The sequence below is a fragment of the Ursus arctos genome, unplaced genomic scaffold, assembly GCF_023065955.2.
Source record: "Ursus arctos isolate Adak ecotype North America unplaced genomic scaffold, UrsArc2.0 scaffold_24, whole genome shotgun sequence".
In the NCBI taxonomy this organism is placed as follows: Eukaryota; Metazoa; Chordata; class Mammalia; order Carnivora; family Ursidae; genus Ursus; species Ursus arctos.
Genome location: NW_026622919.1, coordinates 19,794,674 through 19,816,199, shown reverse-complemented (window position 1 = coordinate 19,816,199; position 21,526 = coordinate 19,794,674). Strand labels below are relative to the sequence as shown.

Here is a 21,526-nt window from a genome sequence, read left to right as displayed (position 1 = left end):
AGGGTTGGATGAATGAGGGAATAAGAGGGAAGGAAGAAAGATCCAACAGTGCATCATTAAAAGAAAAATCACACAGTGCAAACCAGCTCTAAAGAAATATGTTTATTTAAAACTTACATCGAGACAATTAATAGCTTCGACACAGAACAAGATAGCTTTAGGGACATAAAACAAGCTATTTTACAATGTAATGTCTCAAAGCGTCCTAAATTCTACATCTCCTCTGACTTAAAGGGGGAGAGCCGAGATTATGCTCTCAGTAGAGTAGGGGCTTGGATACTGATAGCCCCAAAAACGCACTGTGTATCGACTTGAACTAAGCATGTATTTTACAAATAACTCAATGAGCCCTAGCACATGGATCCTAATCTTCAAACATCTAGCAAGCTTAATTTTTCACAAGTGCGTTATGCAGGAGGGTGAGGTTAACAACAAGCGCTCTACTGTATGTGCTTCAACGTCAGGCATTCGTAGTGGTGCTCGGAGAGTAGGACAAAACGCCCTACCAAGGTCATCGACAAAGCCGTTATTTGGCTATCTAGTTAAATTCCTTGAAGCAAGAGGACTACTACATTATGTTACTATTATTGTATTACTCAACTATGAGCTGTTTTGTCTCTAATGACCAGAACACGTTATAATGTAGGCATTATAACAGCAACAAAAATGGACTATTCTCAAGAAAGTGACAAACTGGAGTGATAGACCGTGCCAAAATTTTGACAATTAAAGGAGAGACTGAACTGTTTCTCATATATTCTACAGTTAAATGGCAACTATAAATACCCTATTTTTCTAGTGGAGGCAGAGAACTTGCTTCATAATTCTGTGGACTTTCAAAAGACAGGAAGTGTGGCCAACATATCCTTTTTATTTAAGCTTAATTTGATGAAAGTACAAAAAAGTCCCTTTAGTTACGCTTGATTAGGCCAAGTAACTAAAATAATACAATTTAGCTTACTTGTCTACCTACAGAAGTGTCTTATTAGAATTACGAAGCAGAGAATGAAGTAGTTAAACATACCACATGCTACACTAGTCAAGAAACAAAGAAGAAAACAGTGTGCCCTAGGAACTGCCTTACCAGCAGCCGGAAGAGTTTAAAAAACAAAAGCACACAAATCTTTGATAAACACTATCTTTCCAGCTTCAAACCTCTGTTCTATATATATATATAAAAGTCAGTATTTTAAAAGTTTTTGGTCCCAACAATACTATATAAAACTAAGTGATCAGAACAAAACTGATGTCAATGAATTGAGATTTTTAAGCAAAATCTCTCTGAACTGGCACAGCAAAAGCAAAGCTGGATTTCAAGATACACACGACTAACCATGCAAACAACTGCAAGTGGGATTACTTAAACTGTAAGCTCATGACTGACATTCTCAAGAGATGCCACAGATTTGTTTTTTAAAGCCATGGTGGGGTAGGTATAGTTAAGGGATATCCACTCTAAGATACAAGTAGCACTCAAAATTATGTGTAGGTGTTAGTTTTTGGTATAATCAATTCCGCTCTTTTCCTTCCACAAAACAACAACAACAGCAACAACAAGAACGAAAGGTCTGCTTGAATACATGTTAAGCTGTCCTTTTTAAAGCTATATTTTTAACTGCTTAAATTACCAAACACATTCTTTAAGTTTTCATCAAAAAGGCAATTTCTTTCCCAAAGAGCCATTTTAGGCTGGTTATCATAGTCAGAACCTTTCTAAATACTCTGGAAGTTATTTCCAGTTTAGATTTCAGAATGTCAGCCTTGAACAGATTTAAGCAAATCTGGTTTCCTTCCTTATTAACAAGTTAGTTAGGATATTTCAGAAACACGAGTTATTGATGTGAAGTCACACATGTGAATTCAAATATGAAAATTAGAAATTCAGTCGTCAGGAAAACCTGCACACATCATGCAAGGAAGGACTTACCCCTTCTTTTCAGCCATGGCCTAGGCTGCCTGCTAAGTTAAAAAAAACAACAGTTTCAATCAAGTTTTCAAAACCAGATTATATCTAAATCTTAGAGGAGGTAGAACTTGTCACATCGCGTGAAAAAAGATCACCCCCCAAAATAACTTGGTAACAATGGTCTCAGACGACAACTCTGAGATAAGATTCAAAAACCATACATCACACGTTCTAGAGAGAAACATTGTAGTGAGCTACTGAATTATTTCACCACCACCAAGAAAAGGAACTTAGCTAGCAGGGTCTATCAGAGAGAACAGCACTCAGTGAGCTTTTCTGTCTCACTTGCATAGACCTCTCTCAACTCAGAACTAGCACTTCTCAGAAATGGCTTTTTTCAAAATAACTACAAATGGAAATTGATAAAATGGTAAAGGTGGCATAGGATAATAAATCCTCATACAAAAACAGGACTTGAAGTTTACTACCCCCACCCACCCCAATCTAAATGAAATGGTTTTAAAGCAGATTTCCAACACATTTATTGACAAACTTTGTCCTAGGCAGGGATACTAATTGAGAAATTTCAGGGAAGTTCTTGGTATAGAGTCCAAGGGCTAAATACTAATAGTCTTGCAGCAAACTGAGAGCCCAAATTTCTGGTTGTGCTTTTTCTCTTTTGATGTTTGATACAATAAGGAGGTTAATTATAATGGACTAGGGGAAAAAATAATCACTGCACTTGGAATTCAACTTCTAGAACAGTATTCTGGAATGTCTAAGGAGACAGACATTCTGAAAGAAAGAAGAAACTAAGCTAACTGAATGCTAATTCGTAAAAACCTTGGGAGTGTGTTAGAGAATCAAAAGAATGAATAAAATAAAAGGTAACTAAAGCAACACGTTTTTAAGAGCCATAATTGTGTACCTAAATTTGGTATTCTAGGCTCAAAGTTCCAATAAAAGTCTAGGGCAACTGGATAAAATAGAACCACCAGGACTGAGAAACAATAAGGCTTCTCTTTAGCAACATTTCTCTAAATTGTCACTTCCTTCCCATTTTGAAAAGTTTCTTTTAGAAAGGAATGAGGATGCTATACAATATACATTAGGGCAAAATTTACAATCGAAGGCATTGAGTGTCGATTGTCATAGGCGTTATTCACACTTAGTAATTCATCCTCAAATAAGCCTGCAACTCCGGAAAAGAGTGTTTAAGTGTTTTAATGCCTTTGACTGCTCAGTCTACACTAACAATACTATTCTTCTTAGAGAAACGAATTTCACATATATAACCTCCTCTGTAGTACATCAATCAGCTAAAGATCAATACCCTTGTCAACTACCGTCCCCTCAGAACGACGGCTCCAAGTCTGTAATAGTTGCTGATGAAATAATTCAAAAAATAATGAGCCAATCGCAAATTTCTCATCAGTCATCTCTTCTAGAAACGAAACAGAATTTCTAGATAAACACATACAACAAAATATCAATGCAATTATTCTGAAATCCTCTTGCTGAAATATTGTGCTTTTCCCTTCAAATCTCAGTCTCACGATTGCACAAACCTCCTGCAGACGAGGGCTCAGTGCATAAATCCTGCCCTTTCCAAAACCGGCCATTCAGGAAAAAATCAAAAGGAATATCAACGTAAATGTGCACGTAAACTGTTGCTTAAAGCATGTTCAAAACAGTAAGTCCCTAAGACAAAGGAGTTTTAACTTGTTGGCAGAAAAACAGCCAAGTGGCTATCCCTGGTTTTTCCACGTGCCATTAGTAAGATCTCAGTCAGCCAGCACATCCACACAAACCAGACAGAAAAAGACTACAAACCAACAAAATCACCACGTATTAAAACGACTCTCCCATTCTTGTTTTTTAACTATATTTCCTTTATATGGGGCAATAATCAGTTTAGGTAGAAAATAAGTTATCGACATACTTTTTCAAGTAACAGTCTGGGTATCCGCAGCCTCACGAAACAGGTACAACTGTTTTAAGCTGCACCTGTTAGGGAACCTAGCATTCAATCTGAGAGCTCGGCACTCGTCGCATGTTTAGGGCGTGCCGATGTATTTCTTGCATCTGTCTGATCCGGTCCTTCTGCCACATTAAGTTTTGAGGCATAGGGTATCTCTGTGTGCCATGCAAGTACCGGTATGGGATTCTTACGTGGCAAGCAGTGGCTCTACAACGCGGCTGTGGCATGGGAGGAAGAAGCATCCACCGCTTTCTTTCAGCACAGTATCGGTAGGCTTCTTTCCGATACTGTTTGTCAATATCGTCACTGTTTTTCCAGCCGCCAATAATGAAAACGTCATCTTTGTAATAGCAGATGGCTGCTCCTTCGATGCTTAGGACTTCTGGAGGTAAGCTTTCAAGGATCTCATCGGAAACTTGGCTGGCAATTTTTCTTACTGCCTCTTCATTTTCTAAAGAGTAACTCTTTGGACAGCATGATGCGGTCTGATAAAAGTTTGAATTGACCACAGACATTTGGAAAAAGCAGTAATTGTCAATAAGTGGCAAAGATTCCACATCTTGCCACTGTCGAGTCTCCGTATCATAGCACGTAATTACAGCCTTTAATCCGTCTTCTGTGTCCCGGTCCACAGGAGTGCGGGCAGCGATGTACACAAATCGGTCTTCAATGGCTAGCGCTTTGACATCTCGAAGAATCTTTGGTGCCGATTCCAAGTTGTGCCATTTATCAAGCTCAGGATTATAAACAGTCACGTCTTTAAAGCCAGGACTAAAGTTGCCATGTCCTCCAATGCTGTAGAGCTTCCCTTTGACTTCTGTTAACCCAAAAGAATGCTTCCTTGTCATCAGACTACAAACATGTTCCCACGTATTCAAGTTTGGGTTGTATCTTTCCACAGTTTTAGCAAACCCTGGTTCCATTGATCCAGCAACATACACGTAGGACTCTGTTACTGCAACAGCATGTCCATCAAGGTGATTATGAATATGGGGCAGGTTTACCCATCTGTCTTCATCGACAAAATATCCCACACATTCACTTAAATAATCCCCTCCTTCTGACACACCTCCAATAACCATGATCACGTCCATGTTTTGCCCATAGCGAGGTAATAATGAGACATGAGAGGCGGGATGCTGGAAGGTGCCAGACTGTATGTTTTCAGCCCTCAGAGCATGCCTCTCTACTGCATCGGCCACTAACTTGACGCAAACTTCATTATTGGCCACCAGCCTCTCTGGTTTGACATGCCGAGTAAGGTAAGTAGGTTTCATCTGGGACAATCTGAGCAATTTAAAAAGTTCTTCAAAGTATCTTTCTCTCTCTTCAGCATTTCTCTGAACCCACTTCAAAACTGTTTCAAAGAGAACCTCTTCGGAATCCACTGTAATTTCCAAGTCCGACAGCCAGTCTCGAATGAGATGGAAAGGTAAAGTATAAAATTCTTCATCCTGAATTACTTTGTGGAAATTTCTCCGTATCATATCGGCAGCTTTCAGAGCAAGTTGGCTCAAGGTATACATGTGAGCTAAGCTATGAATGGCCACACAATTAGAGAGATGAAGTTTTTTCTTGAGAAATTCTCCACAAAATTCTTTTAAACGAATTAAAAGGAACCTAAAATCAAGAAAAAGAAATTTTCAAATGTGCATATTTTTTGTGGTTGCATTTTAAGAACATCTGAATTATACAAATTAAAATGGTAAGCTTCATCTCACTTTATGCCCAACATCTGAAAAAAAGGCAAATCCCCCCAAATTAAAAAGGATTATGCTGAAAAGTATATTTAAAAGCATAAAGTCATCTTTATATAGGCTATATTTTAAATTATTTGTATTATATAGTTTATGTATAATTATACATGATACATACAACACACAAACAATGGAGAGTTCTTCATAGTGTAAGGTTTCCTGGAACATATCCTTTAATAAAGTATAATAGAGAAAGACACATATGATTTCACTCATATGTGGAGCTTAAGAAACAAAACAAACGTGCAAAGGAAAAAAAAAGAGAGAGAGAGAGAGAGAGAGACAAACCAAGAAAGAGACTCTTAGAGAACTGATGGTTACAAAGGAGACGGGGGAGGATGAAATGGGTGATGTGGACTGAGCAGTGCACTTATCATGGTGAGCACTGGGTAATGTATAGAATCGCTGAATTACTGTGTTGTACACTTGAAACTAACATAACACTGTATGTTAACTATACTTTAATTAAAATAAAAAACTTAATGAAAAAAATAAAATACAACAGTCCCACACTTTATTTTTATTAGCAAAGGCAAATCCCAATCCCAACTTGTCTATGCCATTCCTGTCCTAAACCCCTGTCAATCACCAGCCTTTTCTTCAATGAGGCAGGGTCTCAGGGAAGAGACTTTATTAAGCCTTGAGTAGATGGTACAGGAACTGTGGCTCCTGGGAAGCTATGTCTGCTCAAATATCAGAAGGAACAGCAGTGGAAGCCTCGTGTCAGAGGTTTTAATCTCTTTACCAGTTTTCTCCTTGGGCAGCGGATGATGGGGGCAGGGGGTGGTGCGGCAGGGAGGGTGCGGCCTGAGCTGGGTTCTCATTAAAGCAAACTCAAACAACAACAACAAACATATGTAAGTGGTTTGGCATGTAGCTGACTAGAAGTTGTCTGCCCACCTAAATTCACTGACACATATTCCCTTGGAGAGGGTGTTTGAAACACTGCTCTATGAAAACAACATATATATACTAGGCATTTGCCATGTGCTGGGCAGTGTGCTGGACACTTCCTATTATTTCCTTGTAAGTACCCTTGAAGGAAGGTATGATCAACAGACAGTATATGGGTGGCAGGGAGAGGGATGTTTTTCTCCGAGCTGATGGGTAAGATTAGATGTGATAGTTGCAAGGCACTTAGAACAGTGTCTAACACCAGGCAGCTGCTAAAGCAGCTGACAGATGGAGAGAAGTTAAAAGTTTTAAGTAAATTGCCTGGGGCATTCTCTCCTTACCTCCAACTTCCCTATAAAGCAGGGGCAAATCTGAAAAATAAGCCCACACGACAGACATAAACATGGCTTGAGTGATTGCAATGACCCTTCTCTACCCATTTTCATTCAACAAACTTCCCTCTCTCAAATCTATACCTGCCCCCATCCTTCTTCACCCTCTAATGAATGACCCAACCTTGGGCTTTGAGAAAACAGAAGCAATCAGGCAGAAACTCCATCTCTCCACCGCCCAATCTGCCCACAGCTCTATCCTATACTCTGTCCTCCCAGTCCAACTTCTCCATTTTAAATACAGATTCCATCCCCTTCTTGGTTTTAAGGACTTTGCTCCTGCAATTATTCCCCCACTTCTATAACATCAATTTCTCCTCTTCCACTGATTCCTTTTTTTCCCCCCAGCACACAAACAAGCTCTAGTATCTCCTATCTTAGAGGGGGGAAAAAGACCTCCCTGACTCTTCCCCAAACATTTCCATGTGTATCATCATTCTGCCCCTCTTTATAGGAAGACTTAAATGGCTCTTGTTAATGCCATCGAGGACCTCTATTATTGCCAAATCCAACAATCTATTATGGTTGACAGAGTTGACATGCTAAGGCTACTCCCTCCTCCACACTCTCTCCTCTACACCCTGAGAGACCCATCTCCTCTGCTGGTTTCTTAACATTTTGGAACCCCAGGGCTCAATCCTGCCCCTTCTCTGTCTACACTTTCTCCCTAAGTAATTTCATCCAGTCCCATGGCTTTAATTACCATCTATATGCCATATTCCTCCCAATCTCTAGCTCCCAATGTTCTTATATCCAACTGCCTCCTCAGACATTCCCTGGACCAAAACCAAACTCCTCATCTTCCTCCCAAACTTGCTTTCCTACACTCTTCCACGTCTTAATAAATAAATAACCCTATCTTTCCAATTGCTTGGATCAAAAAACTAGCAGTCTTTTCCCTTATACTCTTCATCAAACCCACCAGTAAATTCGTCTCCTCTACCTTCAAAACATATCTAGAATTGAAGTGCTAATCACCTTTACTTTTCTTCGATCCAAGCCTCTACCACCATTCCAACCTCCTAATCTCTTTGCTTCTGCCCCAGGAGCGCCATCCTTTTCTCAACACAGCAGATTCCTCACATCAGACTGCATTGTTCCTCTGCCCCCAAAGCAAAATTCTTCAAATCAGACTGCATCATTCCTTTGCCCCCAAACCTTCCCATCTCACACTCATTCAGAGTAAGAGTTCCTTCCACAGGCTGCAAGCCCTTGGGAATCCAAGCTCCATGGAAACTAGATCCATCCCCAGCACCACCCTGAGGGGCCTCTCCCACCCGTCTCCACCTGCATCCATCTGATCCATCCACACTGGCCTCCTGCTATTCTCTAACATCCAGATAAGCTCCGCCTCCCGGCCTTTCCACCTGTGTTCCCTACCTGAAACACTCTTTACCTCATCTCCTTTGGTTCTTTGCAAAATGTCTTCTTCATTAGGCATTCTCTACGTACTCAATTAAAAAACACAGTTCCTCTCCACCAGCACTTTCTATCTGCCCTTACCATGCCGTATTTTTCATCAAAGCTGTAACAATCATCTGACATGCTGGTCTACTTATTTATTGTCCATTTACCAAAGTAAGTGCAAGGAGGAAAGGGACTTTGTTTTGTTCACCACTGAATTCCCAGCACCTCAGGACCCAGTGTCTGATCTGATGCATAACAGGCACTCAATAGGTATTTGTTAAAATAATGTACCTGTAACACAGTACTGCCAAAACAGACTCCTCCATATCTCTAAAAATGGCATTCACCTGTCTCCTAACCATTCTCTGAAGCATCCATTCCTACCCTTTACAGTCCATTTCTCACAGTAGCAGAATCGGCTTTTAAAATAATTACATCAAGAGACTTCCTTCACCCAGCTTCCCATCGCTCAGTTAAAAAAAAAAAAAAAAATCAAACTCCTTATTTCAATGCATTTCACACACCCTTCACCTACGAGATCCAGCTCCACTGGGTATCTCCTTTAGTTCTTTACGCCAATGGGGTCCTGCCAGAAGACCTTTGCGCTATCTGCTCGGAATGTTCATTTCCCATCTTTGCACGGTAGGTCTTTCTTGCCGTTTGGAGGTCGGTTTAAATGTCACCTCCTCAGAAAGGTCTTTCCTCTATCCAATCACTATCCTTTCATCCTTTTTAAATGTCAACACAGCACTGATTACACGCAGACTTTCTTTTTCACTGCCTTTTGTCCCTCCACCTGGAATCTGAGCTCCCTAACAGCAGGGCGCCCTCGTCAGACCCGCCGGCTGCAACCTCAGTACCCAGTGCAGTGGCTGCCCCACAGCACACAGCAGGAGCTCAATAAGTATCAAACAAATGCATTTCCTCGGGGCTCCCTCCGGTCGCACCCCTAGGCATTGCCTCCCCGCCGCCGCCGCCCCCTCCCTGGAAGTGGCCCTCGGTGGGCGAGCATCTCCACCGCCCGGCGCGCGGCCCTCCGCATCCCGCCTACCTGTCGGCCAACTCCAGCACCTCGTGCACGCTGCCCGTGCTGACGCGGATGCGCCCGGTGTACATGTATTCGATAACGGCTTCCACCGTGTCGGGCTCGGGCCCAGGCTCGGAGCTCCACTTGCGCATCTCCACCCGGCCCGAGCGGGACTCCGAGAACTGACCCGAGAGTAGGGGCGTGAAGTACTCGGTGGCGGCGGCCAGCACCGAGCGGTGGGCCCGGAACTCGCGGCCTCCCGCGCCGCCGAAGCACAAGGTAATGTCGCAGAAGAGGCCCTGGCGCCGCTGCTCGTTCTGCCTCCAAGACAGCTCCGAACAGTGAGAGCTGCACTCGAAATCCTCGGCCTCCGGGCCCGGATCGCCCCCGCTCGCCTCCATTGCAGATATGCCGGGCCCAGACCCGAAGTCCACCGTGCCGCTGCCTCGGACTTCGGCGGCCAGCCCTGCCGAGCCGGCGGCGGCCGTCTCCATGCTCTCCATCTCCAGCACCTGAAGAGATGCGGCCGCTGCCGCCGCCGCTGCCGCCGCCACCGCCGCCGCCGCCATCTTGACGCCGCCGCGCCCGACCTCCACAGCCTCGGAACGATCCAGCCGTTCTGGTGCGACACAGAGGGATTCTGGGAATAAATAGTGGGCGCGGGGCGGAGCCGGGCGCCGCTGGTGTGCGCACGCGCGGCCGCGCCCGCTCGGAGCAGTCCCACCTTGGAGAGGGCTTAACGGTGAAGCTTCCCCAGAAGTCCTACACCCAAGTCTCAGTGGGAGGTTGGCTTGTCTCCTTCCCCTTAGAGTGGCATGCTCTTCGTGGTCATTTTGTACCAAAAGCCACCCTGGACCATCAACCCATTGTTAGTGCCTCGGGCGGCAACAGTGGACTTTAAGATTTAAAATTAATTTGGAGTAAACATTAAAAAAGAGAAAAGGCTTGAGACTGAAACCCAGCTAAGCAGATGAGGGTGAGCAAGTTACTTAGTATCTCTGAACCAATTTATGTTCTAAAAATGGGATAATATCTATTTTGGGAGATCGCTGTGAGGATTAAATGAGATTATTGTGTCTTAACGTAGTGCTGGAACCATAGTTACTGTTCCGTTCTTTAAAAGATGAATAGAAGCCACTTCGGGGGATTAAGCAAGGGAGTGGCTCTATTAGTGTTTTAAAATATCACTGGTGGCTCTAGAAATAATGAAAAAGTGGCATTAGGGGCACTAGTTAGACTAGATATGGATGGATCAGAGGGATAATGAAAGGGTACATGCATAGGAGGTGGCAACCAGAGAGAAGTGGAGGAAAGGACTCTCTTTGGCTTGAGTATCTGGGCAGAGCTTTGGTTCCTCTTCACTGAGAAAGGGAGAGGTACAGATATAGGGGTGAACATAGGGGTTTTGTTTGTTTTTAAATTTTATTTGTTCACTTTTTTAAAAGTTTATGTCTTAGTAATCTTTACGCCCAAGGTGGGCCTCAAACTCACAACCCTGAGACAGAGTCGCAAGCTCCACTGACTGAGCCAGCCAGAAGCCCCCTTAGGGGGTTTTCTTTGAAGCTAGTGTTTTGATTAGTTCTTTCTCTCTCTCTCTCTCTCTCTCTCTGTGTGTGAAGAGGTGGATGAACATTTAAAAAAATGACATGTAGTAAAACCGTAAGTATAGTTCAAAGAAATACAGAGGAAAGGATATGGAGGACATGAGACAGTAGTGTGTCTTGTTACTGGATAGTTTATTGAAACCAAACTGATAATACAGAGAAGAGACTGAGGTGGCAGCTGCCAGAATCTTGGAGGATTACAGATGCAAACTGGCTAGAGACGAGTCCTTGAACCCACACGTCAGTAACACACTGATAAATCAGTTGCATAAATACAGAGAACGAAAGACACGGGACATTTCACAGCTTTTCGCTTTGCATTTGTTTTAAACATATGTATGTTACAACTTTACATTTTAAATTACCACTCCACGTATTTTGTGACAATGGCTAAGGATGCAATGGTCCCATCCCCCTGACATAAGCAGAGTTTGGTCTGCAACATACAACATTTCAGTGAGATACCAAACAAACCCTAAACACATAACACATAAAAAGATCTTTTAAAAAATCAGATGAACACAATGCTCTTCGGGTTATACGAGGAAGAAAGGGAAGTGGAAAAATAAGACATTAGGGATGCTTTCAATTGATAGTGTCTTGAGGTCTTAAAAGTTTCATTCCCTTCCTCCAGGAGGGGAAAAAAATTTTTTTTTAACTAATGGAAAAAAGAAAGCAACATCATAACACCCTACAATGAGGAAAAACACTATCCTTACAGTGCTTAGATGCTTCCATATAATAAATACAGCAGGTACCAGAGCAAATGTCACAATTTATTGGCTTGGTTTTTATTTCTATGCTTATAAAAAAAAATACTAAGCTTCTTTGTGTGGACTGAACAGTGTTAGCCTGGGGCTGTCTTCGGTGCCTGTACACCCGTGGCTGTTTACATTCCAGGCCCATCCTAGAGCAAGCTCCCGTGCCAGCTGTCTGCACGCTGTTTGTTTCCCAGGGGAGGAGTGCTTGTCTTCACTTTACTGCGGCGGGGTTCCTGGCTCATTACATGCTCATGTGTTCCGGAAGAACATATGAAATATCATCCCACGGGTGACGATACAGCCCCTGCTTCAGCCTCTTCTGATCGAGATAGTGTCCTGAAATATGGAGCAAAGGCATCTTTTTATTAAGAGTTGGTGAGTCTGTTAAAAGTTTGGCGAGGGGGAGAGGATAAGGATGAGAAATCGTTCTAATACAAAAAAACTGAGGAAGTAAATCTAGATCCACTGCTTAGGTAGATGGCAGCCTGGGTGAAAGGCAACTGTTAGATTTCATTCTGTTTTCCTGGGCTGGCGGTCAGTCATTTCCAAGAACAAAGGAACAAAGATAAAGGGGGAAATTAAAGTAAAAAGGAAGGATTAGGAACAATGATGAAGATAATGTGACATGTAGAAACTTGCCACATAGGTAAGTGTTATAGCTGAACCATCCGGGGAAACCAAACCAAAAAGAATTTTTTTTTTTTTAAGATTTTATTTATTTGAGAGTGAGAGCGCGCGTGCGTGCGAGCACGAGTGGTGGGGAGCGGCAGAGGGAGAGGGAGAAGCAGACTTTGTGCTGAGCGGGGAGCCCGATGCAGGGCTTGATCCAGGACCCTCGGATCATGACCTGAGCCGAAGGCAGATGCTTAACCACTGAGCCACCCAGACGCCCCCAAACTGAATTCTTAATCACAGCAACAACTTCCAACTCACCAATGAAGCCCATACTCCTTCCCAGCACAAAGATGCCATTGAGGGCTCCAATGTCAATATATTCATCAGCTTCCTCCCTGCAACACAAAATCAACCTGTGGTTTTAAAACGGCTCACGTGACTGCCCTCCTCCCCAGAAACGGTACAACTTCTGCCCTCAAACGAGAAGCGAGCTCTCTTTGGTTTCAAAGTAGAGAAAGGGTGCTCTGGGTGGTTAAGAGTAGAGTAGAGATTATTTTTGTTCTCTTTAAACCTCTCCCTATTTTCTAAATCCTCTGTAATGAGCACGCACTGCTTTTAGCACTGGAAGGTAACAACAAGTATCAGTAATTGTTAAGAAGAAAGTGGTCACAGAGCTCACCGGGTAAAGGACCCACAGTTTCTAAGCATGTCTACAAACGCAACTCCGATGAAACCGTCGACGTTCAGGATCAGATTTGGTTTCTGGGAAGGTAAAAAATTCAAAGCACTTATTATTTCTCATTTTTTCTTTATAATTTTCCACAGTTACTACTACTAACCTAACTACAAATTCTTTTTTTTTTTTTTTTAAAGATTTTATTTATTTATGTGACAGAGATAGACACAGCCAGCGAGAGAGGGAACACAAGCAGGGGGAGTGGGAGAGGAAGAAGCAGGCTCCCAGCGGAGGAGCCTGACGTGGGTTTGGATCCCAGGACTCCGGGATCACGCTCTCAGACGAAGGCAGACGCTTAACGACTGAGCCACCCAGGCGCCCCTAAATACAAATTCTTTTTTTTTTTTTTTTTAAAGATTTTATTTATTTATTCGACAGAGATAGAGACAGCCAGCGAGAGAGGGAACACAACCAGGAGGAGTGGGAGAGGAAGAAGCAGGCTCATAGCGGAAGAGCCTGATGTGGGGCTCGATCCCATAACGCCAGGATCATGCCCTGAGCCGAAGGCAGACGCTTAACCGCTGTGCCACCCAGGCGCCCCCCCTAACTACAAAGTCTGACCATAATTTACAAACCTCCCACCAAAATATCCCAGCTGGTTAGGAAAGTTCAACTCCCAATGTCTAGCAGAGGACCCAATTCCTAGTTGACACGGGAGATGTATCTGTTGAACTTAGCAGTGCAACAGAAACAGAATTTCCCAGAAAACCTGGTTTGATTTTGGCTGCACAGTCAAAATGTGGGCTGGCTCTTGTTTTCCCCCAAATAATGCACCCACAAGCCATGATGTGGGAATTAGGGCCATTTTCTCCTTTACCTTCGAGGTGGTAATCTTCTCGACCTCCAGCGCATAGTCAAGCAGAGGGGTGGCGGGGAAGTGCTGTTTGACGTAATCTTTGAGGATCTGCACTCGCATGTCTGGGTTGTTTATCTAGAAAGTGACCCAAAGTTACAGAGGAACCTACCCTAACATCACTATTAAGAGACACGTTTGCGCTCCTGCCACATACGGACACAAATGTATGCGTCATATCCGGGAGATGTGTTTCCGGGACCTGATCCACGTGTCTGATCCCATGCAGCACAGATGATGACACTGCTGTGGGACTTAAGGTTTCCAAAGTCTTTATGTCACCAACAAGGAACTGAGACCTGGAGATGTTAACTGCACTCGCCACAGGCCATGGGCCTCGGCTGAAGCAGCAGGGCCGGGGCTCACCTCCTCTCCAACCAAAAGTCTTAGGTTCTGGCCACTAACAAGCTGCCCGCTAGTTCAGCAGCCTCCTCCAACTGTAACAAAGCTCAACAGAGTTCTTTCTTTTCAAACTGGCAAGGACTTATTGGTGTGGGGCACCAGAGCACCCCTGAAATTTTCAGGAAAGCCCTGGACCTGTCATGCGTGAGGCTGCACCACCCGCTAAGAGACCCATGCTAAGCAAGAATTGGTCAGCGGGGCAGGGAGGTGGTTCAGGCACCAGCCAACGCCCAGTACTACAGTGACCTCTGCCACCGCCGGCCCCCAAGCAGACAGCACTGCTCCAGTCCATAGCACAGAGCCTCTTCCGGAGAGTATGTCAGACCTGGGCTGCCACACTCAGGCTTTTGGGTTCCTCCCTTTCTGGAGTCCATACTGACCCAGAGTGTCTCTTTGCTAAGGGAGGAGGTCACTGTGGCTGCAAAGCCTGGAGGGAATGTTTCTCAGAACTAACACTAATGTAAAGCTATTTAAGGGCATTCTGTATTAAAAGGGAAAAATAGCTGCCTTATCTTTGACATCTGTCAACACAGCCAAAGCCTTGCAGGTTAAGAGTCAGAAGCCTGGGTGTTCCCAGCTAGAACAGTGCTGTCTTGTCACCACCCACCTGCCTCCACCTGCCGATGGGTCCTTAAGGAGGGCCGCAACTTACTGATTTCACTCGGTGACCGATGCCCATGATCAGCTTTCCTTCCTTCTTCATCTTGTTCACAAACTCCATGGGGATAATACCACTGTCAAAGGCTTTGCTGAACATCTTGGCAGCAGCATCCAGGGCACCCCCAAACCGGTCCCCCTGTAGGACAAGCAAGCCCATGTTGGGAAGAGCCTCCTTCAGCTTTGCAGTCCAATCTGGCATGCCCCAAACTGCCTTGTCACGGGGTTCTACACTCCAAGGCTCCTTCTAGGACCCTGTGGCAGCTGAGGGCATGTTGCCAAAGCCGTGTGTCCCCTGCAGTCCTCACCTCCCAGGATGCAAGTACTCACAATAGTGAGCAGCCCCGAGGTGAGGCTGGAAACCAGGTCCTTCCCAGCCCGAGCGCAGATGATGGTGTTGTGAGCCCCAGACACAGCTGGCCCGTGATCTGCCGTCACCATCAGGCACATCTCAATGAACTGGCAGGCATACTTGGGCAACCTGGAGTGGGAGGAAAGGGGCACTAAGAGGAGGGTCAGAACAGAGGCGAGCAGCCGAACAGGAGCTATGCTGACCTGAAGAGCCAAGCTCCTACTTGCTCCCATTTCCCTCAATAAGGCACTCATGTTCAAGAAGGGCAGCAAGTTCACAACCCACGTCTAATACTGTATCAAGCAGTCCCACAGCAAAACCTCCTGATGCTTGAGCAGCTCCTAACTTGCTGATAGCAAATACTGCTTTTAAAGAGTTTTAAAAATTCATTTGAGAGAGTGCATAAGCACGAGCATGGGGGAGGGGCGGGGGGGAGAGGGAGAAGCAGACTCCTCGCTGAGCAGGTAGCCCAATACCAGGCTTGATCCCAGGACCCCAGGACCATGACCTGAGCTGAAGGCAGAGGCTTAACCAACTGAACCACCCAGGCGCTCTGCAAATACTGCTTTTAAAACTGTTAGCCACCAGGGTTGGAAAATCTCTTCTTTAGACAATGGCTTTCAGCATGAGTTGCTGCAAGAGAATGTAACCTGTATTTGTGGCTTCCCTCTATGTGCCGGAGGGAGAAGTGAGACTCCTGTCCCCTTCTCCATGTAGGAGGCCCCAGGTCTCCTGCAGGGTTCAACCCCACAACTGATGATTAAGAGCAAATCTGGAAACATGGGGATACAAGAGCAGACAGGGAAACACCGCTCAGGTGTTACGACCTGTCAATCCGTCGTAAGAGGGGCCTAAAGCAGGACCAAGATCCATCTCTGTAGCTGAGGGCATGACACAAAACAAGACTTCCACCTGGCCTTCTGCCCAGTGCCACCCCAAACCAGGGCTCTGTGAATCAGTACTCACTGGCCCCCTTGCCCTGCTGACAGTCCCAGGGGAAGGCTAAGTTTGGGAATTGCAGAGAAACCAATTTTTTGTGCCGCCAGGCCTGCACTCTTTGAGCTACCAGAGCCATCCAGACCTCTCTCTCAAGAGGCCTGCATTTACTCTGTCTCATTTCTTTAAGAGCAGCAAGAACAGGGGCTGATCCAAGATCCCTGATGAGGTCATTGCTTTCTACTTCTCTTAGTTGAGACTGGCCTTTCCGTCCTTGGAAGACCTAGGAACAGCCGGTATCTCTTTCCTCTGGCCTTGCAATTGATCTGTGGCCATAAAGATTGATCCTGGACATATTCCCCAAGGCTGCCCACCCCCACTCCCTGGTCAGGGGAAAATCCTTAACTCTGAGTCACAGATGGAGGGGTCCTGCCATCTTTTGTCCGGCACACCTCACCTTCTCTGGAACCACAGGAGGCCAAGGACCCCACCAATGCCCATCTCCTCCTTGAAGACCTCGGTGATGGGCATGCCCGCATAGATGAGCTCCTGTCCTCGCTCGTCACAGATGCTGGTCATGAATGAGGCAGGTTTGCGGATCAAACCCAGCTCCTGAGCAGAGACGGGGGAGGGGGAAGCAGCACAACGTGACCACAGAACCACAGTGTCTCAGGTCTTAAATTCTGACTGCCAAGTACCAACCCTCAGACCAACGCATCCCAAGAAAGAAGTACAAAAGCCCTTCTATTATCTGGTTTTCATTGTAGAAAACAGGAGGGCCATGCCCACGGCAGCCACAGTTCGCTTCCACAGGTTCGTTTTCACCTCACAAACATGTCCTAGCGAGAGGGAATGAAGCTCAGAAACCAACCCAAGGTCACCTGGCTAAGAAATGCAAGACTGAACCCAAAGGGAAATTTTTCTAACACTCCACCTTTAGCTGCCAACCCCCCACCAAAATGTAATGAGGCATGTGGCTGTGGAAACAGGGGATCCCTTCAAGATGTCCTTCACCCAGGGAAAGGGATTGGGGCGTCGCTGCCAACTCTGCCTACGCCCATTTCTCCAATTATCCCCTATCAACTTTAAGATTTAAAAAAAATTTTTTTTGGAATTTTAAAATAATAAACGTGTGTTCCAAGCCCAGAGCACACACTGCAATCTCAGCACTAACCACTGGGGAGAAGGGCCCTATTGATTTTAATTTAAAAACGCCTTTCTGCCTTAATGTTTGTCAGTTTAGTGGACATCTATCTGGCCTTTCTTTCTCTACTTTTATTTATATATATAGACACATGGAGACTATACAACACTGTTTTGTGTACATACATTTTTTCATAATCATGATATACTGTCCCATAATGTCCTATTTACTCAATGAACTTGAGCTCCACAAATGTCGGCACATACATAGATCTAGCTCCTTCCTTTTAACTGCTGTATAGTATCCCATCATCATATGACAAAACCACAACTGAGCCATTCTTCCACTGATAACCCTCAACTGGAAAAATCTTGAACACATTTGTGTGAACGCATAAGCATTCCCCTGAAGTAGCTTTCTAGATACGGAATCACTATGCCATCAGGTGTGAACACTCATTTTTTTTTGGTAGTAATCTCCATACCCAATGTGGGGCTTGAACTCACGACCCCAAGATCAGGAGTCACATGTTCCACGGACTGAGCCAGCCGGGCGCCCCAGGGGTGAGCACTTTTAAATCTGATATTACCCAACTGCCTTTCAGAAAGGTGCCCGGTTCCACTCCCACCACCAGTGGACAAACGCACCAGTGTCCTTACACCCACAGAGACACAACATATTATCAAAGAATTTTTTCCTTGTTGACCCAAAAGGGGAAAATTGGTATCACAATTGAGCATTTATTTTTTCATGTTGAAAGGTCACTTCCTACCCATTTTTCTAGTGGTCTTTTAAAAACGGATTTCAGAGAGTTCTTGGGTCTTAAGAAAATTAGCTTTTCATCTCTGTCGCTTAGACGAGCAGGCAGAGCGGACACTCTGCTTCGCCCTGAAGCCCCTTCAAGCAAGTGCAAACAATTCTAGGGGACGCTGTCTGTCTGCAGCCCCCCGTTTCCAGGCCAGGCCACGTGGCCGTGGGAGAGACATGCTGCCCTTCGCCCTCTTGGGCCCTGAATTTGTTTTCCCCGTTGGTTGGAAGGGGCAAGCTCACAAGCTCCAGCACACAAGGAGGGGCTGGAGTCCAAGTATCATCGTCAAGGTTTCTTCCGATGCCCTTGGAGTGAGCCTCAGGGGCATGGTTTGGAGGCTAGAGCAGCGATTTGTAGGGTTGCCGCAACTAGTAGGGCAGGCCTGGCTTCCAGGGATTTGAGCCAGGTCAACTCAAAACCCACCCCAGCGGCCCCCCAGTCTGCCTCACCCACAGGCGAGGCGTGGCGGCACCTACCCTGGCCCAGGAGTAGTCCATGGGCACGGTTGGAGGCGGCACCTCCTGAGCAGGGACAATGACTCCTCTGGCCACAAGATCTTCATACACAGACCTGGGAGGCGGGGGAAGGGACGAGAGAAGACAGCCATGGATTTCATGCTTCTGGGTGCTTCGAAGCCATCCCAGGAACGCTCCTCCATCTAACCCCAAACTCCAGGTTTTCTGGCTCTGCCCCCCCTCCTGGCAATGCCTTACTCCAGGGGATGCCTCACACCAGCTGGATTCCTGAGAACTGAAGGAAATCCGGGTCTGGCCAAGACCCACCCACCAACCCCATGGGACTTTACAGAAAGCTGAATCTGGAGGCTAAGGAAGGACAGAGGGGAGGGATGGGAAGACACACGGGTTATCCAATAACTGTTCATCGATCACGTAGAGGTGACACCTTCTAACCGTTTCTGTGCGCATTTCTTATTTACAGAACAGCCAAGTAGGTACGCTCAGAAACCGAACATGTTTTACTACCAGTCTGAACGGCCTGTAACTGCTGTGTCTACAAACAAAATAAAACAAAAACCGAAAAGAAAGAAGAGATTTCGGACCACCTGTACAATTGCACTCGTCACTTAAAAGGGACCAGGAATGTCAGACACCTCTGTGTCAGAGAGGCTGCAGTCCTCATGGGGGAGCTGGAAAGGGAGCGGGAGGCTGGCGTCCTCCCCATCGTCCACTTACTGGATGATTTCTCCAAGTTCATCAAAGCTCGGGGGCACAAACACTCCTGCCTCCTTCAAAGCCTGGTTCTTGGCTACTGCAGTTTCGGAAGCCTGGTTGGCGCAAGCTCCGGCATGGCCGAACTGTACCTGGAAGGCAAAGGGGAGAGGCTTTACTGGGCCTGTTAATCCCCGGAGGGAGAGAACAAAGGCTCCTGGGAACGTCTGTACCCATTACAGGCGGGACCCTGCTAAACGCTCTGCGCGAATCACTTCAGGCCTCACAGAGCCGCACTTAGCAGGTATGCCAAATGACTTTCTACTTAGAGATGAAGGGACTGCAGCACCGAGAAGCTCAGGAGCTTACCAGAGGTCACACAGCTGTTGTGTACCGGAGCCAGGACACAAAGCCTGGTGGCCCATCTCTCTGAGCCAACAGTGGGGTGGGGGTAGGGGTGGGGGTGGGACGGAGAACAGCAGGTAGTTGCGAGCCACCGTGAGAAGTGAAATTACACGGTGGCAACCTGAGGCTGAGCTGACCTCACAGACAGGGTCTGATTACCTGCACATGCTTTTTATAAAATAGGTCCAATATTTAAAAAAAAAAAAAAAATCTCATGTCAAAATACAAGTGTCTAGCTTATTTATTTATTTACTAAAGATTTATTAAAAAAAGATTTATTTATTTATTTGCGAGAGAGAGAGAGAGAGACAAGCAGGGGGAAGGGCAGAAGGAGAGGAGAGAGAGAATCTCAAAAGCAGACTCTGCTGAGTGCGGAGCCAGACAAGGGGCTCGATCCCATGACCCTGAGATCATGACCTGAGCCGAAATCAAGAGTCAAATGCCTAAGCGACTGAACCACCCAGGCACCCCTCCTAGCTTCTTTTTAAAAAGTCAGACTGTATGGGGCATCTGGGTAGCTCAGTCGGTTAAGTGTCTGCCTTCGGCTCAGGTCATGATCCCAGGGTCCTGGGATCAAGCCCCATATCGGGCTCCCTGCTCAGCGGGGGGTCAGCTTTTCCCTCCCTCTGCCTCTTCCCCTGCTTGTGTATGCTCTTGCTTGTGCTCACTTTCTCAAATAAATAAAATCTTAAAAAAAAAATAGTCAGATTGTAGGTGGCTCAGTCGGTTGGGCGTCCAACTCCTGGTTTCAGCTCAGGTCATAATCTCAGGGTCATGGGATGGAGAGAGAAAGAGTTTATTTATTTATTTATTAAGTAAATAAATCTTAATAAAAATTTTAAAAGATACAAACTCGTATTGTCTGTAGGCCTATATTCCCACATGGCAACAATCACCTGGAGCCAAGTAGCACCAGCCCCCTTCCACCTGACGGTGCAGTAAGAGAAACGCTAAATCCAATGGCACGGGGGTGACTGGCTACGGGAAGCGAGCATCAGGGAAGAGAAAACCTCTGGAAAGAGCTACATGGTAACCGTGTCTTTGACCACGCAATGCGGGAAATGAGGTAACCAAATGAGATGTGGTACAAAACCCCGATCAGGGCGGCATGAGGTGGGTCATCGCAGTAACATCGAACCTGTTTGTGTAAGACTACACACAGACACTTTTCTGTGCACTTGACTCACTTCATCTTTCAACAGCTATGGCTACTTCCAGCAAGAAGGGAAACAGAACGCCAGAGGGGTAACGTAACTTGCCCAAGGCCACACAGGTAGGATGCCGTAGCATCGGAACCCAGGCAATGTGGCCTCTCCCTGTGTTCTTACCCACTACATATAACAAAAGGGGCCTTAAGTGTCAGAAAGGTCAGGAACCGCTGCTCTGGTTAGAGACCCTTGAAAACACATGCTCTAAAGCACAGGCTCCCGATGCGTTCTTTATAGGACCGAATCTGCATGGGTGCATGGGGTGGGAAGGAGAAGAGATTCTGTACTCAAATGCATGGAAATACATGGAAAATGCTGAGCCACCGAGGTGCCCTTTATTTATTTGAGAGAGAGAGAGAGAGGCAGGAGGAGGAAGAGCAGAGAGAGGGACAAGCAGACTCTGTGCTGAGTAGTGTAGAGCCCGACACAGGACTCGATCCCATGACCCTGAGATCATGACCTGAGCTGAAATCATGAGTCAGATGCTTAACTGACTGAGCCACCCAGGCGTC

The 21,526-nt window shown here is 45.7% G+C and overlaps 2 protein-coding genes across 11 annotated transcripts in view; both read right to left on the bottom strand.

The window, feature by feature from the left end:
- Positions 1–87: 87 nt before the first annotated feature.
- KLHL11 (kelch like family member 11) lies at positions 88–9,987 on the bottom strand. Its single transcript, XM_026512838.4, has 2 exons — positions 9,389–9,987; positions 88–5,507 (listed from the first exon to the last, which is right to left on the bottom strand). The coding sequence occupies exons 1-2, from the start codon at positions 9,931–9,933 to the stop codon at positions 3,926–3,928; spliced, it is 2,127 nt and encodes a 708-aa protein (XP_026368623.1). The 5' UTR covers positions 9,934–9,987; the 3' UTR covers positions 88–3,925.
- Positions 9,988–11,079: 1,092 nt separating this feature from the next.
- ACLY (ATP citrate lyase) overlaps positions 11,080–21,526 on the bottom strand; it is a 40,004-nt gene continuing 29,557 nt past the window's right edge. For 6 of the 10 annotated variants that reach the window (XM_026512836.4, XM_026512837.4, XM_026512834.4 and 3 more), the window contains 9 exons: positions 19,426–19,553; positions 18,709–18,802; positions 16,738–16,892; positions 15,323–15,473; positions 14,988–15,131; positions 13,898–14,011; positions 13,024–13,106; positions 12,663–12,739; positions 11,080–12,065 (listed from right to left, as the gene is read on the bottom strand). In XM_026512836.4, coding sequence (XP_026368621.3) covers positions 11,971–12,065; positions 12,663–12,739; positions 13,024–13,106; positions 13,898–14,011; positions 14,988–15,131; positions 15,323–15,473; positions 16,738–16,892; positions 18,709–18,802; positions 19,426–19,553 — 1,041 coding nt within the window. In that variant the 3' untranslated portion in view covers positions 11,080–11,970. Of the gene's footprint in view, positions 12,066–12,421; positions 12,740–13,023; positions 13,107–13,897; positions 14,012–14,987; positions 15,132–15,322; positions 15,474–16,737; positions 16,893–18,708; positions 18,803–19,425; positions 19,554–21,526 lie in introns of those variants that run through there. The other 4 variants (XM_057317735.1, XM_057317737.1, XM_057317736.1 and 1 more) reach the window with 1 other exon arrangement.

Excerpts from the sequence above, each read along its gene's own strand:
- KLHL11 (XM_026512838.4), bottom strand. The coding sequence starts at position 9,933 with ATGGCGGCGGCGGCGGTGGCGGCGGCAGCGGCGGCGGCAGCGGCCGCA. Across the intron at positions 5,508-9,388 it reads GTGCTGGAGTTGGCCGACAG|GTTCCTTTTAATTCGTTTAA; the intron begins GTAGGCGGGATG and ends TCTTGATTTTAG.